This window comes from Tachyglossus aculeatus, chromosome 2 (assembly GCF_015852505.1).
Source record: "Tachyglossus aculeatus isolate mTacAcu1 chromosome 2, mTacAcu1.pri, whole genome shotgun sequence".
NCBI classification, from domain to species: domain Eukaryota; kingdom Metazoa; phylum Chordata; class Mammalia; order Monotremata; family Tachyglossidae; genus Tachyglossus; species Tachyglossus aculeatus.
In genome coordinates this window covers 22,614,048-22,640,944 of record NC_052067.1, presented here as the reverse complement: position 1 = coordinate 22,640,944, position 26,897 = coordinate 22,614,048, and the positions used below count along the sequence as shown (strand labels likewise).

The window sequence follows — 26,897 nt, the reverse complement described above, 5'->3', positions numbered from 1 at the left end:
ACAAAGTGTTGTTTAGGAAAGCTGTTGATGTTAAAAGGATACTTGAAATTATTGGAATGTCTTGGATGTGAGGGTTCAAGGGAAAGAAGGATAATACATTAAGACCATGTTTATTGACAACAGTAATGATGGTGGTGGATTTAAGCCCTTCCTTTGTGTCGGACACTGTTCTAAGCAATGAGGTAGATACAAGCTAATCCTGTTGGACACAGTCTCTGTCCCATGGGCCTGGGAATCAGAGGATCTGGACTCTGATCCCCCTAATCCTGGCTCTGCTACATGCCTGCTGTGTGACCTCGGGCAAATCACTTTACTTCTCTGTACTTCAGCTCCCTCATCTGCAAAATGGGAATTCAATGTCTGTTCTCCCTTCTACATAGATTGTGAGCCCTATGTGGGACCTGATTACCTTGTATCTACTACAGTGTTCAGTGTTAAGTGCTTAACAAATAGTACTATTATTATTATTAAAATTCCCACATGAGCTCATAGTCCTTAGAGAAGCAGCGTGGCTCAGTGGAAAGAGCACAGGCTTGGGAGCATCCCCCCCATCTTACCTCCTTCCCTTCACCACAGCACCTGTATATATGTATATATGTTTGTACATATTTATTACTCTATTTATTTTATTTGTACATATCTATTCTATTTATTTTATTTTGTTAGTATGTTTGGTTTTGTTCTCCGTCTCCCCCTTTTAGACTGTGAGCCCACTGTTGGGTAGGGACTGTCTCTATATGTTGCCAACTTGTACTTTCCAAGCGCTTAGTACAGTGCTCTGCACACAGTAAGCACTCAATAAATACGATTGATTGATTGATTGATTGAGTCAGAGGTCATGGGTTCTTAATCCCAGCTCCATCACTTGTCAGCTGTGTGACTTTGGGCAAGTCACGTAACTTCTCTGGGCCTCAGTTACCTCATCTGTAAAATGGGGATTAAGACTGTGAGCCCCATGTGGGACAACCTGATTACCTTGTATCCCCCCCCCCAGTGCTTAGAACAGTGCTTCACACATAGTAAGAGCTTAACAAATGCCATCATTATTATTATTATAGTCCTAAGAAAGAGGGAGGACAGGTATTGAATCCCTATTTTACAGATGAGGAAACTGAGGCACTGAAAAGTTGTTACTTGCTCAAGGTCACACAACAGGCAATTGTCAGGGTGGGGATTAAAACCTGGATCCTCTCGCTCCCAGGCTTTGTGCTCTTTCCACTAGGCCAAGCTGCTGCTTTAAGCTAACATCTCCATTACTATGATTCTGATTTGGCTTCTAAAAGTTCTGAATTGGTCATAAACAGTTTTCCATATCCTGTTTCCCGCAGACAATCCACTGCATAGTGAATCAGAAATGAACCTTTTTGGCTTAAATTAACTTCTTCAGAATAACTCAACTTGCATTTCTATTATTGGCCTTGAGCCCAGAACATCCTTCTCTTCAGACAGCCTGAAGAAACAGGCCATTTATGTTTTTTCCAATAAGGTGCGATATGGGATTCCAAACCTTCCTTTAGAAAAGTAAATCCTGAGGAAAGAATGCAGACTTGGGACAGTGTTCCAAATGCATCCCTTGAAAGGGACAATGGTGTGCATCAGAAAGGATTTTCAATGAGGGTAAAGGGCAAAGAACAGCCCTCTGAGGCTTCCTGGAGATGTGAGAGAGTGTGTGAGCGCTGGACTTACAGGTGATAGTGGAGCTGTGTTTAGCCTTTATTTTGAAGTGAAAGAAACGTACTTAATGAGAAGCAACAGGGTATAGTGGATAGAACACAGGCCTGGGAATCAGGTGGTCATGGGTTCTAATCCTGGTTCTGCCACTTTGCTGGGTGACCTTGGACCAGTCACTTCACTTCTCTGGGCCTCAGTTACCTCGTCTGTAAAATGGGGAATGAGACTGTGAGCTCCACATGGGACAGGGACTGCGTCCAAAAAGATCTGCATGTACCCACCCACCCCAGTGCTTAATACAGTGCTTGGCACAAAGTAAACACTTAACAATTTTCAGTTCTTAGGCAGAAAAGTCCTGAAAGTCATTCAGTTATTCCAGTGGGTCTGTTATTTGTCCCCATTAGAAGGAAACTGATTATCTGAACAAAGTAGAACCAGAGCTATTTGAAGAGAACATAAATTCAGAGAGGCAAGTTAATAATGGAATAATGATAATGGCAATTCTTAAGCACTTACTATGTGTCAAGCACTGTTCCGAGTGCTGGGGTAGATACAACTTAATCGGGTTCAATGCAGTCCGTGACCCACGTAGGGCTCACAGTCTAAGTAGGAGGAGAACAAGTTTTGAATCCATATTTTACAGGGGAGGAAACGGAGGCACAGAGCAGTGAAGTTACTTGCTCAAGGTCACACAGCTGGAAAGTGGTGGGGCTGAGTTTAGAACCCAGGTCCTCTGACTTCCAAGTGCATCCATGCTATTTCACCAGGCCATACTGCTTCTGCACAGTTTTTGAAACTTCCTTTTCAATTGTCTAAATAAGCCGTATGGAAAATGATGGCCTACTGGTAATCAGTATTCCACGGTACTGCAGTGTTTTCCTCTTGTAAACCTGCGGTACGTGTAGCATTGGAGAGTTGGCACACAACTCATTGCTCTTCGGAGTTGCTTATGAGTATTATTCGGAGTGGTCGCTTTTGACCTACAAGTTTTGGGACTTCCAATTTCGGAGGGGTCGTTTCTGTTGTTGCTTGTTATCGTGTTCTATTACTTGATAGAATGAGATGCTTTGCCCAGCAGAGACAAAGCAAAATGTTGAAGGGATTTCACCAGAGGACATCCATCCAACTAGGTAAAGTGGGAAAAAGTTCAGAAATACCTTTAAAATTAGGAACAAAAAAAGGGATAATATAGGCATGCACCAGATTGCTTCATAATGGTAAGCTATCTAGGACAGAGGCTGTATCAGTACTTTGCTTAATAAATATTAAGTAATCACAATAAGATCCTCAGTTATGGAGTCCATTTCCCTCATGGGGATAACAAAATTAAAATTTGCTGACCTTTAAGGCACAGTGCATGGCACATCTGCTTTATCAGCCTTCTGCCTAGCGGCTTGACAGAATGGAGGGAAGCAAGGGTTAGGAGAGAGGAAAGCTCAGGATGTTAGGTTTATTGTCCATGTTTTCTTTTCTCTCGCACCACAGCCGTCCCACTGGTTTTGCTTTTTCAAAAATCTAGACCAGTAGTGTTCTGGTGGCTGCCCTGGGTATTTCTAGGCAGGGCCAGACTGATTGAGAAATACTGAAATCCCAGCACGACCCCCCTGAGCACGGTGGTTGGGTAGGGGTGGGGTGCATGGAGGGGGGCTTGAGGAGCAGAAGCTCTTCCCTTTCTGACTGGCACTCTTCTCCCTGGCGCCTTGTTGGCTCTGGGCTCTGCATAAGTGACGAGTGGCCCAGAGTGGCTCATCAGGGGTTTCCTGGTTCCCAGAGGGGCCATAGTAATAATAATAATAATAATAACGGCATTTATTAAGTGCTTACTATATGCAAAGCACTGTTCTAAGCGCTGGGGGGGATACAAGGTGATGAGCTTGTCCCATGTGGGGCCTCACAGTCTTCATCCCCATTTTACCGATGAGGGAACTGAGGCCCAGAGAAGTGAAGTGACTTAATAATAATAATAATAATAGCATTTATTAAGCACTATGTGCAAAGCACTGTTCTAAGCGCTGGGGGGGGATACAAGGTGATGAGGTTGTCCCACGTGGGGCCTCACAGTCTTCATCCCCATTTTACCGATGAGGGAACTGAGGCCCAGAGAAGTGAAGTGACTTAATAGTAATAATAATAATAATAATAATGATAGCATTTATTAAGCACTATGGGCAAAGCACTGTTCTAAGCGCTGGGGGGGGGGATACAAGGTGATGAGGTTGTCCCACGTGGGGCCTCACAGTCTTCATCCCCATTTTACCGATGAGGGAACTGAGGCCCAGAGAAGTGAAGTGACTTGCCCAAAGTCACACAGCTGACAAGTGGTGGAGCCGGGATTCGAACCCATGACCTCTGACTCCAAAGCCCGGGTTCTTTCCACTGAGCCACGCTGCTTCTCATGGTGGACCTGAGTCTAGATAAGCACTTGCCCAGGGCCATTAGCCATGAGATGAGGGGGTTGAGCCACAGTGCTCTACAGCCCCAATTCTCTGGATGCCCTTTCCATACCTGTGCTTTGTGTTTTGTATTTTAACCCGATTAACCTGGATTTCTGTATTAAAGTCGATCAATCAGGGGTATGTATTGAGCGACTGCTGCGCGCAGAGCACTGTACTAAGCGCGCGGAAGAATACAACAGAGTTGGAATCCTGCCCACCAGGAGCTTACAGGAACGACAAGCAAAGGGTGTGAGCTTTAGGGGAAAGTTTTACTTCCATACCTCCCAGGGCTGTTATGCAGACATATTACACTGTATGCTGGGAAACCACTTGGGTTTGGGGAAGTTAGTGGTCTGAATCAGCAAAATGTTCTTGCTAATGTAGTTGAGCCTGAACCTATTGTGAAATGCGCCAACAACTCTCTGGAGAGAAGTGGCTCCTCCAGGAGGGGTGATGGGACTTTTCTGGGGAGCAGGGCGTAGCTTTGGACACCGGTTGATCTGATTTATTGGGCAGAGTCCTGGGAGAGTTACAGTAAGCAGAGAAAGTGGTTGCCTGGGGTTGCAAGATGGGAGGAAGGATTCATTCATTCATCATCATCATCATCATCATCAATCGTATTTATTGAGCGCTTACTATGTGCAGAGCACTGTACTAAGCGCTTGGGAAGTACAAATTGGCAACATATAGAGACAGTCCCTACCCAACAGTGGGCTCACAGTCTAAAAGGGGGAGACAGAGAACAAAACCAAACATACTAACAAAATAAAATAAATAGAATAGATATGTAAAAATAAAATAAATAAATAAATAAATAGAGTAAAAAATATGTACAAACATAAATACATATATACAGGTGCTGTGGGGAAGGGAAGGAGATAAGATGGGGGGGATGGAGAGGGGGACGAGGGGGAGAGGAAGGAAGGGGCTCAGTCTGGGAAGGCCTCCTGGAGGAGGTGAGCTCTCAGCAGGGCCTTGGAGGGAGGAAGAGAGCTAGCTTGGCGGATGGGCAGAGGGAGGGCATTCCAGGCCCATTCCATTCATTCCATTCCATCCATTCATTCATTCAATCATATTTATTGACCACTTACTGTGTGCAAAGCACTGTACTAAGCACTTGGGAAGCACAAGTTGGCAACAGTGTGATGCAAAGCTGCTTTTGTCATTTCTTTGAGTTTGGGTCAACTACCACACACTGCATTTGGATTTTTTTGCTGGTAGTTGATGAAAAATCTTGTGCTTTTCTCGGGCCTGGTGGCAGTGGCATAGTGACTGTCTGTTGCTGAGCTCTAGCTCCCCCCTCCCCCCTCTCATTTAGCTCGGTGCTGCTGCTCAGGAAATGACGTGTTTTCCCCACCTTCACCCTCTTCCTTGAGGCTTCTTGCTGGACTGCACTGACATTAAATAACTCTGCTACGTATTATGCTCTAAATATATGCTGGACACTGGGGTAGATACAAGATAAGATACAAGTTGGACACAGTCCCTCTCCCACATGGGGCTCCTAGTAAAAGGGGAAAGGAAGAACAGGTATTTGATCTCTATTTTACAGATGAGGAAACTGAGGCACAGTGAAGCTAATAACTTGCCCAATGTCCCAAAACACGTAAAAGGTGTAGCCGGAATTAGAACCCAGGTCTCCTGATTCCCAGGCCCATACTCTTTATACTAGACCACATCGAAGCAGCATGGCATAATGGATAGAGGAAGAGTCTTGGAGTCAAAAGGTCACGGGTTCCAATCCTGACTCCACCATTTGTCTGCTGTGTGACCTTGGGCAAGTCACTTCACTCCTCTGTGCCTCAGTTGCTTCATCTGTAAAATGGGGATTGAGACTGTGAGCTCCACGTGGGACAGGGATTGTGTCCAACCTGATGTGCTTGTATCCACTCCAGCACTGAGTACAGTGCCTGGCACATAGTAAGCCCTTAGCAAATATCATTATTATTATTATTATTATTATTATCATAGGAATTGTCCAGCTTGGAGGTCATGGGGGTCATCCAACCCTGTTGACACTTCAAATCAGTCATTCAGTCAGCTGGTATTTATTGAGCACTTACTGTGTACAGAACACTATACTAAGCACTTGGGAAAGTACAGCAGAAGAGAACTGGAAGACATGATCCCTGCCCAAAAGGAGGGAAGCAACATGGCCTAGCAGAAAGAACACAGGCCCGGGAGTTGGAGAAACTGAGTTCTAATCCCGGCTCCGCCACTTGTCTGCGGACTGACCTCGGGCAGGTCACTTAACTTTGACCTCATCTGTAAAATGGGAATTAAGATTGTGAGCCCCATGTCCATCCCGATTATATTGTATCTACTCCAGTACTTCATACAATTCTTGGTACGTAGTGAGCACTTAACAAATGCCATTAAAAAAAAAAAGGAACTTAAACTCTAGAGGAAATCATCAATGGTATCTGCTGCTAAGTCAGTTAACATCTCTGTGCCTCATCTGTAAAATAGGGATTAAAGGCTGTGAACCCCATGTGGGACTGTGTCCAACCTGACTAGCTCGTATCTACCCCAGCGCTTAGAACAGTGGTTGACACATAGTAAGAGCTTAAGAAATACTATTATAATAATAAGCGGTGCCCTTTGAGTGCTTCTCTGTTTGAGAGAAAATTGAAGAAATGGAATCTAAGGAAGACCTGCCCAGAAGGCAGATGGGATGGAGGATGAGGAGGAACAGGGAAGAAACAATACAAGGAAAATATTAGAAATACGAAGCATCCAAGGTAGATATTTAACACATTTGAAAAGGCAGGATGAAATTCATTCATTCAATCGTATTTATTGAGCGCTTACTGAGTGCAGAGCACTGTACTAAGCACTTGGGAAGTACAAGTCGGCAACATATAGAGACGGTCCCTACCTAACAGCAGGCTCACAGTCTAGAAGGGGGAGACAGACAACAAAACAAAACATATTAACAAGATAAAATAAATTCATTCATTCATTCCATGGTATTTATTGAGCGCTTACTGTGTGCAGAGCACTGTACTAAGAAATCCAGGCTTTCCTTGGTATATTTGTTTTTCAGGAAGTTATAACCTCACTTCCAAGTTTGAAACAACAGGTACATTTGCAAATTAGCCATTGGTGATGGGATTTAGAGTATTCAGATTATTCACTATGGTATTCAGAGTCCCCTGCAGTTGGATTATTCATTTCCTCTAATGATCTTCTCTCCTCCCTGCCTCAGGACAGCTGAGCCCCTCCTTCCCACCTAAATCCCTCACTGAGCTGGGTCAGTTCTCCAGATAACCCAAGAACTGGCTCTTTGGCTGAATCATCTTCCACCTGGCACCTTAGGGTGCTGAGCAGATATTAATCAAGAAGCTCCACTCTCCCCAGGACCCACGTAGCTACCTGATAAGTCAGCTGTTTAGGGATGGGATTCAGTGATGTTGGGGAAAGTCACTGTGGCCTAAAGGAAGAAGCACGGAGCTGGATTCTAATCCTAGCTCTACCACTTGCCTGCTTTGTGATAAGATACTTACCGTCTCTGTGATTCTGTTTACTCATCTGTAAAATTAGGATAAACTATTGCCACAAAAATACAAATTGGTAACTCTAGGGTGTTTTCCAGTGACCGTATATGGATTCGAAAGCTGGACAGTGAAAAAACAGGACAGAAAGAACACCGATTCTTTTGAAATGTGGTGTTGGAGAGGGCTTTTGTGAATACCATGGACTGCCCAAAAGACAAACAAATGGATTTTAGAGCAAATCGAACCAAAGTGGTCTTTGGAAGGCCAAATGACTCGACTTAGATTAGCATATTTTGGACACATATTCAAGAGGACTAATTCTCTGGAGAAGGCAGTAATGCTAGGAAAAGTCCAGGGAAAACATGGAAGAGGCAGACCAGCAGCTAGATGGATAGAAGCCATAACAACAACAATGGAAGAACCGTTAAAAAAAGTTGCGGATTATGGCGGATGATGGTATTAGTTAAGCGCTTACTATGTGCACGCTGCTGCCTGGATCATCTTTGTGCAGAAACGCTCTGTGCATGTTACTCCCCTCCTCAAAAATCTCCAGTGGCTACCAATCAACCTATGCATCAGGCAAAAACTCCTCACTCTCGGCTTCAAGGCTGTCCATCCCCTCGCCCCCTCCTACCTCACCTCCCTTTTCTCCTTCCACAGCCCAGCCCGCACCCTCCACTCCTCTGCTGCTAACCTCCTCACTGTGCCTCGTTCTCGCCCGTTCCGCCGTCTTCCGCCGTCGACCCCCGGCCCACGTCCACCCCCTGGCCTGGAATGCCCTCCCTCCACACATCCGCCAAGCTAGCTCTCTTCCTCCCTTCAAAGCCCTACTGAGAGCTCACCTCCTCCAGCAGGCCTTCCCAGGCCTTCCCTTTTTCCTCTCCCCATCCCCATCCCCCCCACCCTACCTCCTTCTCCTCCCCACAGCACCTGTATATATGTTCGTACAGATTTATTACTCTATTTATTTTACTTGTACATATTCTATTTATTTTGTCACTGATGTGCATCTAGCTTTACCTCTATCCTGATGGCTTGACACCTGACCACGTTTTGTTTTGTTGTCTGTCTCCCCCTTCTAGACTGTGAGCCCGTTGTTGGGTAGGGACCGTCTCTATATGTTGCCAACTTGTACTTCCCAAGCGCTTAGTACGGTGCTCTACACACAGTAAGCGCTCAATAAATACAATTGAATGAATGAATAAATAAATACGATTGAATGAATGAATGAATGGCAGAGGGCAGGACGTTCTGGAGAAAGTATACCCTTGGAGTCGCTATGAATCGGAAACAACTTGACGGCACTTAATAATAACAATAATAATAATAAACTCCCTCCATCAAGATGGTTAGCCCCATGGTCAGGACCTGTGTCCGATCTAATTATCTCATATCTACCGCTGGGCTTACCACAGTGCTTGGCAGTCAGGGCTGAATAAATGCCATCTTTTAAAATTATTATACTAACGGTGTTACTGCTCCAAATGGTCCCTTAGGGGTCTTAGAGAGTCTCAAAGCACTTAGCTCACCCCCCAGAGAGAGGCTAAGCCCCTGGGGAGAATGTGGTTCAGTGACTACTAGGGACGGAAACCAAAGTGCCTTTATCTGCCTATCTTGCTGTGCTTGTTATTCAGCTTCTTGTCTGTCATTTGTTCTTTGAAGCCCCTGAACTGTGTGCACTGGATCTTGACTACTTGTGGCAGAAACCTTCAGTTCAAATCTGAATGCATTTCAAAAGGATCATGAAGTCAGAAGACAGGCAGAAATGTTTCTCAAGAGGTTACCCTTGGAGGGAAAATGAGAAAGCGGTTCGGATGTATTCAGCAATGCTGCCATCTGAGGCAATTGGGTAGGGCGCGATGAGGAAAAGCTGCCCAAGAGAATAGCATTTTTGATCTCACATGAAAGTACAAGCCTTTGTGAACCTGCATTCACGTGGATATTATAAATGGGGTGTCCACCTCACCGAAGCTGATGGACAACAGTACAGCTGATGGAGTCCAGTACAACAGAGTCAGTAGACGTGACTTCTGGCCAGTTGTTATTACTTCTGAAAAAGAGGAAAGGAGATAAAGACTATGCAATCTCTCTTTCGTTTGTTACTTCCTCTCTCATTACTACCACCCCAATTAGAGCTTTAAAAGATCCTGCTAGAAGCTTTTCAGGTGACGGGTTAAAACCCCCAACCCCGCTTTTATAATGAAAATGGGAGTCGAGAAGTCTGAGGCAGAACCATGTGTTACACATAATGCTGTTAAAAAGAACATTGGAAGCATCTGTATTTGAGCTGTGTACGACTGTCAGCCCAGTTTAGAGATTTGTTTCACCCTGAAAGCAAAAAGGCTATTTTCTCCACCCTCCTTCTACCACCAGGGCAGTTCTTAACAGATTCTGCTTTGGGGGGAGAGGCAGCAGGCTGAATGTGATTGAAGTCTAGTTACCGTAGAAAGCCAATTATTTTAAATAACTGGGACCGAGGCCAATATAGGTCATCAAAGGTTTGAGTCGCTGAAAAAAAATTGGGTTGATTTCTCAGACAGGCACCCATGCAGTTTGTTCAGAGACCAAATTAACTGCAGTTGAACCTTACTTGGACAATCAGCTTTCTACTCCACCTCTCCAAGCAACGACACCTGTATATTCTTTCCTAGCATTTTTTAGTTAAGTGTTTTGCACCCAATAAGCATTTAATACATGGTTTAGAGGATAGAGCATGGGCTTGGGAGTCAGAAGGTCATGGGTTTGAATCCTGGCTCTGCCACATATCTGCTAGGTGACCTTGAGCTAGTCACTTCACTTCTCTGTGCCTCAGTTATCTCATCTGTAAAATGGGGGTTGAGACTGTGAACCCCACAGGAGGCAGGAACTGTGTCCAGCCCGATTTGCTTGTATCCACTCCAGCATTTAGTACAGTATCTGGCACCTAGTAAGTGCTTAAACACCAAAATTATTATTATTGTTATTATTAAATACTATTTTACTACTCTACTCAGGGAACCATTCTCACTCCCCTGTCCTTCCCCACCCTTCTATGGTAGTGGCGATACCTTTCAGTCAGTGGTCATTGTTATTCACTAGGTAGCCCTAATTTATCTTGTATTTATCCTAGCACTTAATAGAGTGCTCTGCTCATAGTAAGCACCTAATGATTACCACAGTTATTATTAAGGAAAGCAGAAGGAGGAGAAATTTCCTTCTCTAGGAGGTGGGGGTTTAGTAACAGGAATGGATACTTACTCTCAGTGGGATGATTCAGTTGTGATTCTGCCTGAGAGCAGGTGCTGGATTACATTGTCTCCCTGATCAAGTGCAGAGTACCATACTAAGCGCTTGGGAGAATACAGTATAACAGAGATGGTGGACAGGTTCCCTGTCCACAACAAGCATACAGTCTAAAGGTCCCTTAAAAAGCTGGAATTAGAGTATGGGCTGTCTCTATGTGTTGCCGACTTGTACTTCCCAAGCGCTTAGTACAGTGCTTTGCACACAGTAAGCGCTCAATAAATACGATTGATTGATTGATTGGGAGTCAGAGGTCGTGGGTTCTAATCCCAGCTCCGCCATTTGTCAGTTTTGTGACTCTGGGCAAATCCCTTAAATTCTCTGTGCCTCAGTTACCTCATCTGTAAAATGAGGATTAAGACTGTGAGCCGTATGTGGGACAACCTGATTACCTCGTATGTACCCCCAGCACTTAGAATGGTGCTTGGCATATAGCAAGCACTTAACAAATACCATCATTATTATTATCACCTGAAAATGGAAAATTACCCTTTTGCTCACTTTTTCCCCCTAGAGTGTTTTCCAGTGTCCTAGGTTGAAGACAAAACTAAAGCCTCTGTGTCTGGGGAAGAAATCAGGTTGATGAGACCAGCAGGAATGTAGAAATGGGTCTGGCCCATAGGCCCCTGCCTGGGGTTAGGACAGGCCTGCTCTGTCTTTCTGCTGCCCACCCCTGAAGCCAGTTACCGATTCATTCAGGACGTCACCGGCCCATAGGGAACTTAGAGTGGCATTGAGATTTGACTTTTAGGCATTCAGGTGTTCCTTTTGGGTTTTTGCATTTTTGTTTCGTTTTGGTTTTGGCGGCATTTTAATAGACAATAAGAGAAGGAATGACTTTCTCCCTAACACTGTCTGATTGTCCAATGGGCAAAAGTAATCAAGTTTTCCTTCCACGAGCATACAGCAGAGTCAACTCATTTCCAAGCCCTACGATTTATAGCTGTGTCTTTCCATCAGGGACCAACCAAATCTCTAGTCTTGGGGCCCAACTCTCTTTGCCTCAGTTTACTTTCCTGACCGTTGGAAGACCAGTGGGGTTTGTTCTCAGATTTGGCTTGCTGGCACTGCTGACTCATTTCCTCCCCCTCAGCCTGCCCCTTGGCCCCACTGCTGACATTGTAGTCCGAGGCTAGGAAGGAATGCCAACCGGACCGTGAGGTTTCGGGTGACCTGGTCACTTTTTCTCTGCTGCTTCTAGACCCTCAACAACAAAAATAATTGTGGTCTTTATTAATTAGTTACTATGTGCCAAGAACTGTACTAAGTGCTGGGGTAGATACAGAATAATCAGGGGGGCAACAGTTCCTGGGCCCTGTGGGGCTCATAGTCTAAGGGTGACCTAGACAGTAAGCTCATTATGGGAAGGGAATTGTTTATTGTTGTATTGTATTCTCCCAAGCACTTAGTATAGTGCTCTGCACACAGTAAGTGCTAATAAATGATTGAATGAACGAATAAGGGGAAGGGAGAACTGGTATTTAATGTCATTTAAACCCCCAGAGAGAGATCCCACCTAATATCTCTTCCTCCCCACCCTCCAATCTCCCTGCGATTTCATTCCAGGGTTTAACAATCTCTACTGACAGGAAGGTCTCAGAGAAAGGCCTTCAAGCCCGGGAATACCTGCTTCAGGAATGTGAATAACTAAACCACCCAGGAGAGATAGAGTGTCCAGTCTCTTCTTAAGCATCTCTGAAGGTGGATACTGCTCAACACCCCATGGAAGCCTGTTGCGGCATTTTATGGTCCAGCGAGTTAGGTTCTGGAGGTGATTAAAGCAAGTAGTTGCTTCCCCCTTCAGTATGGCATCACATCAAGCAGGAAAACTTTTGCACTCCGAGCTCCCTTTGCCATTTTTAGTAAATTAGCCTTTCAACTGGATTTCTTTGTGGAGGGAATTTCAGAAGAAGGAATAAAGTAATGAACAGTGAATCAGTCAGTCAAGCACTAGTTGAGTGCCTACTGTGTGCGGAACAACTAGTTTAAATCTTTGTCCTGCACCATTGGATGTCTACAGTAGTTATAGCCACAGGAGGCACTTTCTGTTAATAACATGGTTTTGATCCCTGTACTCCAGGCGGGAAGTCTAATGCTTTAGTTTTCCAATTTAATGTTAGCAGTTCCAGAGGCAGATGGACAACTAAGGTGAGTCGGAGGGTGGAGAAGTTCAGGATTTTTTTCAGTGTGGAAAGGTGAAGGCTGAGAGGAGACATAATTGAAGCCTACACCATCCTGAGGGCAGTGAACACACCACTGTTTGTTGATCAAATCCCATAACAACAAATACGAAGGTACCCACTGAAGCTTGAAGGCGGTAGTTTCGAAACAAATAAAAGGAAACACTTCACACAGAGAGTAGTTGTGCAGACTGAAAATAGCAGAAAATTCAAGAAACGTTTGGATAGATTTATAGATCAGAGAGCCACAATGAATTCTGGAGGCAAAGGTAGGGAAGTAGAGGGAAGAGTTAAAAGAGGTTAGCAGGTTAAACGTTTGACAGGATTTCAAGGAAGGGTCTGCTTTCTTCTTGCACCCTCTCAAGGACAGAACACTGAGCTGAATGGACCATGGTTCTGACACAGTATTAGCATTCCTTATGTTCTGACAATTTCCCTCAAGACATAGTAGCATGTCACCGCCAGCTCATCCAAAAAGTTGATCCTGGTCCCAAGATGCCCAGACCCATTATTTTAGTGCTGGGGCAGAGCAGACCGTATATTTGCCTTCCTAGCCAGATGTGCAAATCCTTGCCCTTACATAAGTTCATGGAAAAGTCCCATGGTTCCATATGACTTCATCTGGAAACACCGCTGGTCACCAGTACACTCTCAGGTGTCAGAGAGAAAACTCTAATGCCAGCAGGACCCTTCATGTCCAATGGGAACAGGGCAGACTGATATGGAGTTAAAGCCAGTCATGGAGTACTCTATTGGACCACAGAAGTAATAATAATGATGGTATTTGTTAAGCGCTTACTATGTGCAAAGCACTGTTCCTAAGCGCTGAGGAGGTTACAAGGTGATCAGGTTGTCCCCCGGGGGGGCTCACAGTTTTAGTCCCCATTTTACAGATGAGGGAACTGAGGCCCAGAGAAGTGAAGTGACTTGGCCAAAGTCACACAGCTGACAGCTGGCGGAGCCGGGGTTTGAACCCCTGACCTCTGACTCCAAAGCCCGGGCTCTTACCACTGAGCCATACTGCTTCATGTAGTAATGGATAGAACATGGGGCTGGGAGTCCAAAGGACCTGCATTCTAATCCAGGCTCCGCCACTTGTCTGTTGTGGGATCTTGGGTAAGTCCCTTAACTTCTCTGTGCCTCCGATACCTCATCTGTAAAATGGGGATTAAGACTGTGAGCCCTATGTGGAACATGGACTGTGTCCAACCTGATTAGCTTATATCTACCACAGTGCTTAGGATAGTGCCTGGCACAGAGAAAGCACTTAACAAATACCATTAAAAAAAATCAAGCCATAGGCCCTTTCAGGAAGTTATCCTTTCCCTAACTCCATCCCTGTCCTCCCGTTTTTCAGCCCAGGAGAGTTGTGCCTCTTTTGTCACTGGGCCTCCCTCAAGGCCCGGCTTATTTTGGGCTCTCTCAATGAATACTCAAGCTCACCAGGAATCCAGAGGAGGACTGAAATGCTCAGTAGGATTTAAGAAATGAAAAACTGACAGCAGTTCCTGGAATTAAACTATAGGCAGAACTTCTACTTGTTTTGTTGTCTGTGTCCCCCTTCTAGACTGCGAGTCCACTGTTGGATAGGGATTTTCTCTATCTGTTGCCAAATTGTACTTTCCAAGCGCTTAGTACAGTGCTGTACACACAGTAAGCACTCAGTAAATGTGATTGAGTGAATGAATGAAATTCAGTTATTATGGATTCTTAATTGAAACTACCCTTTTAGGCTTCTGAAAAACACTGGTGGTGTGAATCATTATTTCATTACCTTTGTTAATACTCACACCAAGCATTTTGATATCCTCAAAGCCAAAAGGATATAAGCAAATGTTGAGGGATGTCTAAACTCAAAACTATGTTTTGATATTCTCCTAACTCTAAACTCGATGGAGACCTTATACAAGTTTTGTTCTGCTCAAATCCTCTCCAAGATTTCTTGCTGTGGTTATCAATGAAAGCTTAGATTTTTGTCACTCAAACATTGTTGAAGCAGCTGTTTTTAAACACCTATCTCTTAACAGAGCTCTAGCCAATTCGTAATTCATGTTGACTAGAGTAATAACGCATGAGGCATTAGAAAAACCTCATGTTAACCATTGAGCTGTATTAATCCACTGACTGAAAGAAGCAGTTACCACCCCGAGCCTCTGATTTGGTCTTGATTTTCAGGTGGTGGCTTAACTAGTGTTTCAGTCCATCCCCTCCAAGAAGTCTTTCCTTACCAAACCAGAACGATCCACCAATCGACATCTGCTCTCATCATATTGGATGCTATTTGTGGGATTATGTGAAATTTTTTTTATGTTTTTTCTAAGTAATCAATACATTCAAAAATGTGTTTGTCCTCTATCCCAACTGGTCAGTCAGCCAACACATAGATATTCTGTTTCCCTCTGTCACCCCCAGCTCATTCGAAGTAGTTGGCTCTGGTTCCAAAGATGCCCAGACTCATTTATTCCAGCACTTACTCCTCAGCACCCAGAACAGTGCCATGCTCACAGAGACTCTTTTATTATGTGTTTGGTGCTATTGATGATTCTATATTCTTAATTTATGGTGTGTATTAAATGCTTACTGTGTTAGACGGAGTGGGGTCGATAAAAAGCTATTCCGATTGGATACAGAGCTCACAGTCTATCTTATCCTCATTTTACAGATGAAGAAACTGAGGCCGGGTGACTTGCTCAAAGTCACAGAGCTGGGACTAGAATCCAGGTCTTTTAATAATAATAATAATAATAATAATAATAATAATAATAATAATAATAATAATGGTATTTGTTAAGCATGTACTATGTGCCTGCCAAGCACTGTACTTAGTGCTGGGGTAGATAAGATAATCAGGTCCCACCTGGGGCTCACAGTCTAAATAGGAGGGAGAAAAGGTATTGAATCCCCATTTTGCAGACAAGGGGACCTGAGGCAGAGAGAAGTTAAGTGACTTGCCAAGGTCACACAGTAGGCACGTAGCAGAACTGGGATTAGAACCCAGGTCCTCTAACTCATAGCCCACGTTCTTGTCGCTAGGCCACACTGGCCTCTAGTTCTATTCATTCTCCTGAGGAGAGCTTTGCTAGCACAAGGTGACAGTTCATATTTGCAGCTGTTGTGTCTAGGCACCATAGTAATTTTTTGTAAGTTGTCCCCAGAGTGTTTGTCATCGTGAAACTACAGTTTTGGATGGAACCTTTCAGCAAATTAGTGTGTAAACAGTGTTCAGCTCCTAAAATGGCAGCTGCGTTGCAGACCAAGGATCAGCGAAGGTAGTAGTTGAGTGCCCCTGTTTTTGAGGTATTTCACTAACCACCTTGTTTTTGACTTTTCAGGTCACCTTGCTGATTGGTTTCATATGTGTGAGGAGCTCACCATGGACGGAGTACAGTACATACGGTTACTATGAAGTGGTCACCATATGCGACTTGCTGATGATTCTTATCTTCTACCTGGTCCATGTTTTCCGAATTTACAAAATGCTGACCTGCATCAGCTGGCCCCTTGCGGTAAGAAAGAGGGCCCCGTCTGTAGGGTCTTTTCTCAGTGGCTCTACCCAGAATGGGAAGCGGAGTTGGGTTCTTAGTGGCTGGGTCTGCAGCGGGTGGGGCTGTTTCTGAAGATCATTTTTGGTAGAAAAATCCACTTTAGCCTGAGTCAAAACCGAGCAACTTAACAAAGGAAAGAGTTGTTTTTGAAAACAAAACAAGCATAGGGGGCCAAATTCCTGCTTCTAAGCCCTTCCCTGGAGCCCAAATGCTGACCTTGGCTAGCGGGCTTTAATACCTTCCTTTGTTTCTACTCACGAACCCCCACCCTGGTGGCTTGATGGTCAGCCTCAGGGTGGTCCCCAGGCAGGCAGGCAGGGCGTTAAAGAGAGGGGAGGAAAGCAGAGCCCGGAGCAGAAGTTGTGGACTTCCGAGCCAGCTAGGAGACACGCATAAGGATGCGAGTCCATTTCCAAAACAGCCCTGACTGCACAATTCTGGCCTGTCATTTTCGGCCTTACCCTACCATTTGTGACCAAAATGCCCTCATTAGCCGACCAATCGACACAAATGCCACTGAGTTCTGAGAAGAGTCTGTGACGCGGTTTTCGACCTGGCATTATGCTTGTCCACAGCAGACCTGGCCTCTTTTTCCAAGCAATCATTTTAAACGTTCAACTTGGCTCTCTTTTTGCACCCCATTTTGTCCTATTTTGACCTTGGCATTGAAACCTCAAACTGTGTAAGGAAATTTTTTTTAGCTATCCTAGTTTCTTTCCTCTTCCACATGCCTAAATACAAGCATTTTTACCCTGCTTTACAACTGGGTAGCAGTCCTTGAAAATGGGGTTGTCTCGTGAAATATGTTTCCCCATGGATTTACATGTTAAAAGTTCAGTTCCAGTCCAGAATCAGCTCTTGACTTGATGTCAGAGCTTTACAACTAAGTAAAAATTGAATTTCAAATCTGTTCGATCTTCCTACCTCACCTTTTCTTACCCCAAAATTGCCCTCCCACACAATTCCTTGTTTCCCCAGTCCCTCCAGAACTCCCTTTGAATTTTTTCTTATTATTACTTTATTTCTAATCTTAGTGGCAGGCATGACAGCCTCAGCCCCACTTCCCTGTCTCAGCCAAAATCGCAGGGAGCAGGGCCAGGGGACTGACTGGGAATAGAAGAAGAGATGGGTCAGACAGAGCCCACCATTCTGCTTTGGTTGGTCCCTGTCCTAGTCCCCATCCTATTCCCTGTGGTTTTAAACCAAGATGAGGAGGTGGAGTTGAAAACTGGTAGGGGAAAAAGGCAGAGGAGTGATGGCAACTGCTATAATTAAATTTAAAGTTTTGGGGGAAAATACAGTACAATTGAAGCATGGGAGGACAGGGACCGGGGCGACAAGGTTTGGCGGGGTGAGTTGGGGCAGGGGGCAGAAAAGCTGCTGGAACAGGGGAGAGGAGGAAGGGATGAGGGGAAAAGGGGACAGGGAGGAATTTTACATGCAGCAACCTGAAGTGATGACAGGGTCAGGCTTATGAATGCCGAGTTAATCCACCCAATTGTGCTGGTTGAGTGCTCATCACCCAGGGTGCACCTGTACTCTTAAGATGGCATAATCAATCAATCAATCAATCAATCTTATTTATTGAGCGCTTACTGTGTGCAGAGCACTGTACTAAGCGCTTGGGAAGTACAAGTTGGCAACATATAGAGACAGTCCCTACCCAACAGTGGGCTCACAGTCTAAAAGGGGGAGACGGAGAACAAAACCAAACATACTAACAAAATAAAATAAATAGAATAGATATGTACAAGTAAAATAAATAAATAGAGTAATAAATATGTACAAACATATATACATATATACAGGTGCTGTGGGGAAGGAGGTAAGATGGGGGGATGGAGAGGGGGACGAGGGGGAGAGGAAGGAAGGGGCTCAGTCTGGGAAGGCCTCTTGGAGGAGGTGAGCTCTCAGTAGGGCCTTGAAGGGAGGAAGAGAGCTAGCTTGGTGGATGGGCAGAGGGAGGGCATAAAGGATATTTGGTGAGGGAGAGGGGTTTTTACAATCCTTTATGGGCTGAGGCATAGCCTTATAAGCTTGAAAAACAAACCAGGAAAAGCAAATTCACCATTGACAAAGTTCTTTCTGGATGTGTAAGTCTAAGCCTTGCTGTTCTTTATGGAGTAGACCAAAAAAAAAAAAAAAAAAAAAGCCATGGTTTTCCCCAGGGTGGCTAATCATTTTCGCAACTCTCAGAGCCTCTCTACGGAGCTGTAGTTATTTGGGTTTTTAAATTGTTCACCACATTTGGGTTGTTTTATTTTACAGTGGATCAATAGAGCCATGGGAAAGCCCCGAGGTTGTCTGTCTTCCCAGCTGGTAGTGGAGCACATGGGAATGGCACAATGAATCTGGGGGAAAGAATGTTCAAAGGAACAGATTTTATGGAAAAATGTTTCCCCCACAAAGATGAAAGCAGCATCTCACCTGCAATGCTTTCAGTTCTAGATTCTTTTAAGAGTGGGACATACTGAGCCTATTTCCCCTCACCCCATTCTTCCTACTTCTTCTGGTCTTTTCTTGAACTTTGGCTTCCTTTGGCTTATAACCACTGGGGAATTTCTGTGGCAAACGTCTCTGTTTTCAAGCCGGGCCTGTTTTGTCATGTTATCCAGTTGTACAGGGCAGAGAAACACACTGGCTTTGGGCCACAATTTGTTGCATTTCAGGAACGCAGTGTTGAAATTTAGAATGATAGGGGATTGTGTTTTCTTTTACAGCTCAGTAGTTACTCTATTCACAGGGAATAGTTTGGGATTGGTTCCGTCACTCAACAGACTGCAAAAGCTACAAGAAAAACAAAAATGTAAAAACTTGTGTAAAGGGAAATATGTTAACAACGAACCTGAATCTCCCACGGTGTAAACCACCTTTTAGAAATAAATTAAGCTTTTAATCTAAGTGTCCATATTTGGACCCTTCTTCCACTTAGGTCTTTCTGAGCGAGCAGTGACACTGTGTCTCTGAAGCTATGTCTCGCATTTACTTCCGTTAATAGATTTAACACGTCTGTTGTTTGTGGTTGCCTCCCTGACACGTTTTTCTCAAGCATGGACCCGAGCATTTCTCTTACCTCTCTGCAAGAAATTTACAAGCACAGAAAAGAGGTCGCTCAGATCTGACCCTCCAGGAAATGTCTATTTTAAGCCATGCAAGGGCTTGGGAAGATGTCATGACATAGAAAAAGATAAAAAAAGGTAGCTTTGCTCTTAAAAATAGAGCAGCCTGAAGTCAGCATTGTCTCCTGAAAGACAGAGGTCAGGGATAAAGTGTTTTCTGGTGATACTTTTTGGCTTTAACAGTTCCTTTTGCCTTTTCTCCACTGGCTGTCTTTTCTTTGTCTCTGACTTTGCCTCTACGTGGCTTTATTCTGCAATGCTTGTCTGCAAGGGGCTGCCACTCTGTCCGTCCTAGGGGCAGGGATGTCTTCCCTTCCCTGCCCTTCCAATTGATGTCATCTTGAGCCCTAGTGAGCACCCCCCAGCCAGGAAACCCAGCGAGAGATGCCTTTGGCATGGCCCTGCCCAGATGATCCTACCCATTGCGTTGCATTTTTTTCACCCCCAGGAATATCTTCATTATTTAATCGGTACGATCCTCCTTCTGATTGCGTCCTTCCTGGCAGCTTTGAAGAGTCACAACATAAGCGGACTTGTAGCCGGAGCGGTGAGGCTTTCCTCCTGGGGGAGCGTTTCTGAACTCAGAAACTCTCTTGGGTTCATTGGCCCTGCAAACCCAAGTTGCATCCCTGACAGCACATCCCAAAGATCTGTTTAGTCTCTAGGTGTTTTCAGCCAGGAGTTAAACTTAACCGGACCCAGCTAGCAACAATCCTTCTCCCTTCTCCCTCTGAGAAGGGAGCAGGGTTCACTGCAGGTGGGATTTTGGTGGGTGATAGAGATGTCCAAAATGTTCATAACGTTGTCTGGGGCCTGGCCTTTTTGCAGTACACTAGTAGCCGAAAGTCTATGAATTCTCCACCAACCTTTCCCACACTTTCTAGGGACATTGAGCTTCAGAACCTCAGAAATATACATTGTGGGCAGGGAACAGGTCTACCAACTCTGTTCTACTGTATTCTCCCAAGAGCTTAATACAGCCCTCTGTACACAGTAAGCACTCAATGTGATTAGGCTGTAGTTTGCACTTTACCAATCTTTGCATCCTTTCTTATGGTACAGTGTTAACTGGCCTGGCAGATATTAGGGAAGCTAAAGATCCTTTTCAGAAAGATCTGGTATACAACACTAGTCATCTTTCACTTATAAAACACTTCACTCTGTAGATTGTGGTATCAGTTTATAAATCAGAGGTAAACGTCCATGCCCTTAAATCACCCTCCCCAACTCCAGACCAGAAGGAGCAGCTGTTTCCTTTAGCATGAAACAGCAGCCCCAGTTATGGGTTGGCTGAGGGGCAGCCCAAATTAGAATTTAGACTGTAATTGCATTCTGAAACTAAAAGAAGCTAACGTGGTAGTCTGAGAATTTGTGGGTCACTGATACATCAATAAGTGAAACCCTGCAAGTACAAGCTGGGAGAGAAGCAATAAAGTCCAGTGGATAGAGCACAGGCCTGGGAGTGAGAAGGACCTGGGTTCTAATTCCAGGTCCGCCACTTGTCTGCTGTGTGACCTTGGGCAAGATACTTAACTTCTCTGTGCCTCAGTAACCTCATCTGTATAAGGATTAAGGCTTGTGAGTTCCACGCAGGACATGAACTGTATCCAACCTGATCATCTTATAATCTACTCCAGTAATTTGTACAGTGCCTGGTACATAGTAAGTGTTTAACAAATACCATAAAAAAAAGCCTAGTTATTTCACTTGGGATTGTCTGAAAAAAATAACACAATACTGAAGCTTCCCCCCCCTCTAATCCCAGACTGTCAGCTATAAACAGGATGGGTGGGATGGGATTGGATGCAAAGATTGTACATTAGATTGGATTGAAAGATTGGATGCAAATGCCTGTATATTAGATGCAGAATGAAATGTACCTTCTATTAAGAAAACCCTATTATGCTCACATCAAATATACCTTTCAGCTGGGGTCTACTGGTCCCTTAATCATGCACATGATGGTTAGCCTCAGTGCAACCTTCAGGAGAAAGACCACATACAGGTCTTTCAGGAGCAGGAGCTCTGGAATCTGAGTTATTCTCTGTCCTCCTTGCCCTGCAGTTGGACTTCTCACCCCTTGCAGGGCTGGAGAAGGGAGTCTGCTCAACTCTAGCTGAAATTACTGATTCCCCAAGCTCAGTGAAGGGGTCCCAGTTTAGAGGATTTCTCAGGAGTATGACTTTTTTTTTTAGTGTGAGAAGTCCATTGAGGAGATGCTCCGTACACTTTGAACAACTCCACCAGCCACCACAATTAAAACAGAATTAGAAAATAAAGATGAGTCCCAGGAAGGGTTGACAAGATGATTCAACATTCTGTGGGTACATTTATTTTCTCTTTTTCTTTTCCATAGGTCTTTGGCTTCATTGCTACCTTTCTCTGCACTATGAGCATATGGTTTTCCTACAAGATCTCCTGCATTACCCAGGCAACAGGTAAGTATCAGCTGTAGCTTATTTTGCAGAGCATTTCTTGGAAAATCTCATCTCCTAGGCAACTTATGTGGACAGTTTATCCTTCAGGCAAGGCAAGGGGCCTGTAAATGGACAAGCATCTTCAAAATTGTGACTAGACAAACCAACACAGCTGGATTGGGAATTTGGAGGGGCAAGGATGGGCACAGGCCACAGAGTCAGAAGGACCTGGGTTCTTATCCCTGCTCCTCCACTTTTCTGCTGTGTGATCGTGGGCACATCACCTCAATTCTCTGTGCCTCGATTACCTCATATGTAAAATGGGGAGTAAGACTATGACCCCCATGTGTCCAACCTGATTAGCTCGTATCTATCCCAGTGATTAGTACAGTAGCCGGCAAATAATAAGTGCTTAATGAATACAATAAAAATAAAAGTTAAAAAAAAACCCTAAATTGTAGCCCTCAGGCCCTTTGGTGGTTCATCCCTCCAGGAAGGGAAGATCTGTGGCTCTTTCCAGCTTTCTGTCCATTCTCTGCCCCTTTCCCAGGAACAGCCAGGGTGTCCCAGGAGCAAAAGAGAGTGGTACATGGTCACAGAATGGGCTGCCACATGATGATGATGGCATTTATTAAGCGCTTACAATGTGCAAAGCACTGGCACTCGGGTTACAGCCCCCACCCACAGGCAGCCACAGCAGTAGTGGTAGCAGTTATTGAGCACCCCGTAGGGTGGTGCACTGTACTAGGCACTTGCAAAGTACAGAATATGAAGTGACACATTCCCTGCCCACAAAGAGCTTACACTTTAACAGGGCAGAGAATCATAAAAAGACTTAGAGTAGTCAAAACAAATAAATTGAGCAGGTGTGTATAATACGAATTTATTTACAACTTAGTATGTGTGTAGACACAGGAGTGCTAAGGAAGGTGTGAATATATAAAATGCAAGAGTTGACTGAAGAGACTATGGTTTAGGGTGCTGATAAATTAATTGGCAAGTCTGTTGAAAGAGGAGGGAATTGAATGTGGGGAGAGCTGTGTTCTGTCTGGGGGAAGGGAAGGAGTTCCAAGCTGTGGGAACAGCATGAGCCAGAGGGAATTCCAAGCTGTGGGAACAGTAAGAGTGAGAGGACAGAAGCAGGAGAGGCGAAAGTGGCGTACAGCTAGAGGGTTAGATTGCGGGGAATGAAGACAGCCGATAGGTAACATAGGGCCAGGTCTGAGAGGCATTTAGAGCCAAGTGGGAGGAGTTTTTGTTTGGTGTGAAGAGACACAGGGAGAAAGTGAAGGGTTTTGAGGAGAGGAGAGATGTGAACCAAGCAACACCTTCAGGAAGCAGATTCATGAAGCAGCATGTAGTATAGTCGGTGGGGGGAGAGGGGCGGAGAGGCTGGTGGCTGGGAAACAAGCCAGGAGGCTGAAGCAACAGTCTAGCCAAGGAAAGACCAGAACTTGCATCAGGGTGATAGCAGCTTGGATGGAGAAGAAAGGGCTGAGCTGGGAGATGTTTTGCAAGACAAACCATCAGGAGAACTGGATGGGAGTGAAGAAGCAAGGACAACCCCACCTTTGCAGATTTTGGGACAGGGAGCGGGGTCGTGGTGTTAGGATGGAAAAGGAATGCGGGGTAGTGAGTTTGGGGGAAAAGCTGAAGAGTTGTGATTTAAACATGTGTCAGAGGTGCCAGCAGGTCATCCACGTAGAGATATAGGAATGCAGGACAGATGTGAAGGCTGAAGAGAGGTGGTAGCCATGTCGGCTCCCTGAGAGAGAATCAATGTAAAGAGACAAGAGTAGAGGACTCAGAACAGAACCTTGGGCAAAACTCGTGATAACAAGAATAACAACAATTGTGGTATTTAAGTGCTTACTATGTGCCAGTTAACTGTACTAAGTGCTAGTATGTATATATAAGATAAGCAGGTCCCACAGTTTACAGTTTAAGTAGGAGGGAGAATAGATATTGAATCCCCATTTTGCAGATGAGGGAACTGAGGCATGGAGAAGTTAATTGACATGCCCAAGGTCACAGAGCAGGCAAATGGCAGAGCCAGGATTAGAACCCAAGTCCTCCGACTCTTAGGCCTGTGCTCCTTCCACTAGGCCTCTCTGCTTCCCTAAGAGGATGAGAGCCTGAGGAGGAGCCAGTGAACAAAACTGAGAAGGAACGGTGAGATAGGAGAAGAACCAGGAGAGTATTTGTGTCAGCAAAACCGAGTCATCCTGCCATCCTGATCAGCTTTATCTTCACATTCCCAGCTCTCTTTAGAACTGGTACCCTGTGCCCATTCCCATAATAATAATAATAATAATAATAATGGCATTTATTAAGCGCTTACTATGTGCAAAGCACAGTTCTAAGTGCTGGGGAGGTTACAAGGTGATCAGGTTGTCCCACAGGGGACTCACAGTCTTAATCCCCATTTTACAGACGAGGTAACTGAGGCACAGGCTTGCCCAAAGTCACACAGCTGACAGTTGGCGGAGTCGGGATTTGAACCCATGACCTCTGACTCCAAAGCCCATGCTGTTTCCACTAAACCATGCTGCTTCTCTAAGCAGCATGATGATGATGATGCTCCCATCATCCCTCAAGGCTTCCTGCCACCACACCGACACCTTCCTGTCTTCAGTTAACAAGTGACTTTGCTAGTCAACTAAGAGGACCCACCTCCCCCTTTTGACTCCGTTTCTGGCCCATTTGATCACCCTCCCTCTACCATAAATTGGAGCTGTCTGAAGAGATGAGCTCAGGGCCACTTTTCAAACTTGAACCCATGCCATGGGCATTTGAACGGACTGAAGAGTAGCTGGGGATGCTGTCCGAAGGGGGCCTGGCCTGACTGTAAGCTTTCTTTTCAAAGATGCAGCTGCCTGACCAGATCCTCACCTCAGGATACTCAAGCCCACTGAGGGAAAGCCACCTGGCCCAGAAGGGGACACGTACCTGATGGGCTGACTCACCTGGACGGGGAGGTCCCTCTGAAGACCAGCTGGAGATGCGAAACGAAGAGGCTTTTTTACCAAAGATAGTGGAGCGAAAATACTCTAAGCTGATCAGAATCTCTCTACATTCCTTGATCTTCACAGAGACTTGCCAAGATTCTCCCGGGATGCCACTGGTCTCCCGCTCACCTCTTGCCCACAACCACCATCTCCATCCCAACACATCAGTCATCTCTGGACAGAGGACTCGATAGCTGCTTGTATTGCTTCCGCCTTTTGCCACCTCTGCCTAATTGCAGGACAGTTGCTCAGGGAGCTAGAAGAGGAGATGCAGGATTTGTCGGGGGCTTTCCTTAAAAGTGCCTGTGCAGACTGTACTGTCTTCTGCCCCTGTGGTGGAAGGAGAGGTGGGTTGCTTCTGGTTCTTCTTGGGCCACACCCGAATTGCACATGGAAATTGTCAGTGGGCTGCATGGGTGGATGCATATTGCCAATATGGACTTCCCAAGCACTTAGTACAGTGCTCTGCACACAGTAAGCGCTCAATAAATACGAATGAATGAATGAATAAATGAATGAGAAAAATGAAGAGGCAAGAAGTGCATTCCAGTTGGGTCGGCAAATGCTGCTTTCATCCTCAACTTGGCCATATGTCCATCGCATTCGGTTCTGAGTCCAGCTGTGGAGATCAGCCGTCCATTCTTCTCTTCCACAGCCTTTATCTCCCATCTTTTCCTCTTGCTCACTTCCAGATATTTGCCCGACCTCATCTTTGCTTTTTAGTATTTGATATTTGGGGTGTTTTTTCCTGCGAAAGTAAAACATTTCAGCATGCAACAACAGCCTGCAGTGGCAGAATGACATTTCTCAGCTCTACCTTGAACCAACCTGAGCGGAGCCTTCTGTTCACTATCCTGGATTTCAATGCTTTGCCAGTTTGATGAAGTGAAAATGGGAAGACTACCATTCTCGTAAATGTTGCTCATGTTTCCCAATTGTTGTTGGAAACTGTTTTGTAATTAATAGAGGTTATTCAGTTGTGCCTTAAACATCGTAGTCCAAGTTTGCTTTGTAACAACATCCTTTGGCAAAATGTGTTGGGTTATTTCATTTACCAGGGTTCTGTTGGCATCATGGTTCTTGTTCCAGCAACCCCTATCCTAAGGGATGGAGGGAGAAGATACCCAGACATCTTTCCCATCTCCTGATCCTGTTTCACTGGGAAATAGGCAATGGTGTCCGAGGGACTCCTGGCTGCGGTCTTGTATGCTTGGGGACGGGAATTGGAGGGCCAGTTCTCATCTGCCTTCCTCTCCCAGAAAATTCCGCTTAAGTGGAGTGTTTCACTGTCCAGAGCTGTGGCCAGGTCTTTCAAGCTTTCTGGCCAGATCTCACCCTTTTATAACCAGTGTCCTCCCCCAAAAACCCATTCACATCCCAAAGCCAGTGTTCACTGTTACGTTATCTCTGGGCCGTTTAGCTTTTCCTTCCCGTGGGTTCACACACCTGCACCCTGCCTTGCTCCCAACCCACAGTCCTTTTCACTTAGGACATCCCCTCAGTCTCCTACTCAAGCGTTCTTTCTTTCTCTCTCCTCTTTTGATTCCTTCAGGTCAAGGAGATTTCACAGGATCCTCAGGAAAGCCCTACAAGTTACCCAACACCTTCATTAGGGAGTAAAGTCTGATGAAGTGAACTATCTCTGGCCTGAAAACCAGAGGCCCTACCCTTTCATTCATTCAATCATACTTATTGAGCACTTATTGTGTGCAAAGCACTGTACTAAGCACTTGGAAGAGTGCC

General features: G+C 45.0%; 1 protein-coding gene across 1 annotated transcript in view; it reads left to right on the top strand.

The window, feature by feature from the left end:
- The window catches only part of CMTM7 (CKLF like MARVEL transmembrane domain containing 7), a 48,904-nt gene extending 22,717 nt beyond the window's left edge, over positions 1–26,187 (top strand). Inside the window, exons 2-5 of the mRNA XM_038741854.1 lie at positions 16,398–16,571; positions 20,178–20,276; positions 22,086–22,167; positions 25,013–26,187. Of these exons, the coding sequence (XP_038597782.1) occupies positions 16,398–16,571; positions 20,178–20,276; positions 22,086–22,167; positions 25,013–25,026 (369 nt within the window). The 3' untranslated portion in view covers positions 25,027–26,187. The remainder of the gene's footprint in view (positions 1–16,397; positions 16,572–20,177; positions 20,277–22,085; positions 22,168–25,012) is intronic.
- The last annotated feature ends 710 nt before the right edge of the window (positions 26,188–26,897 follow it).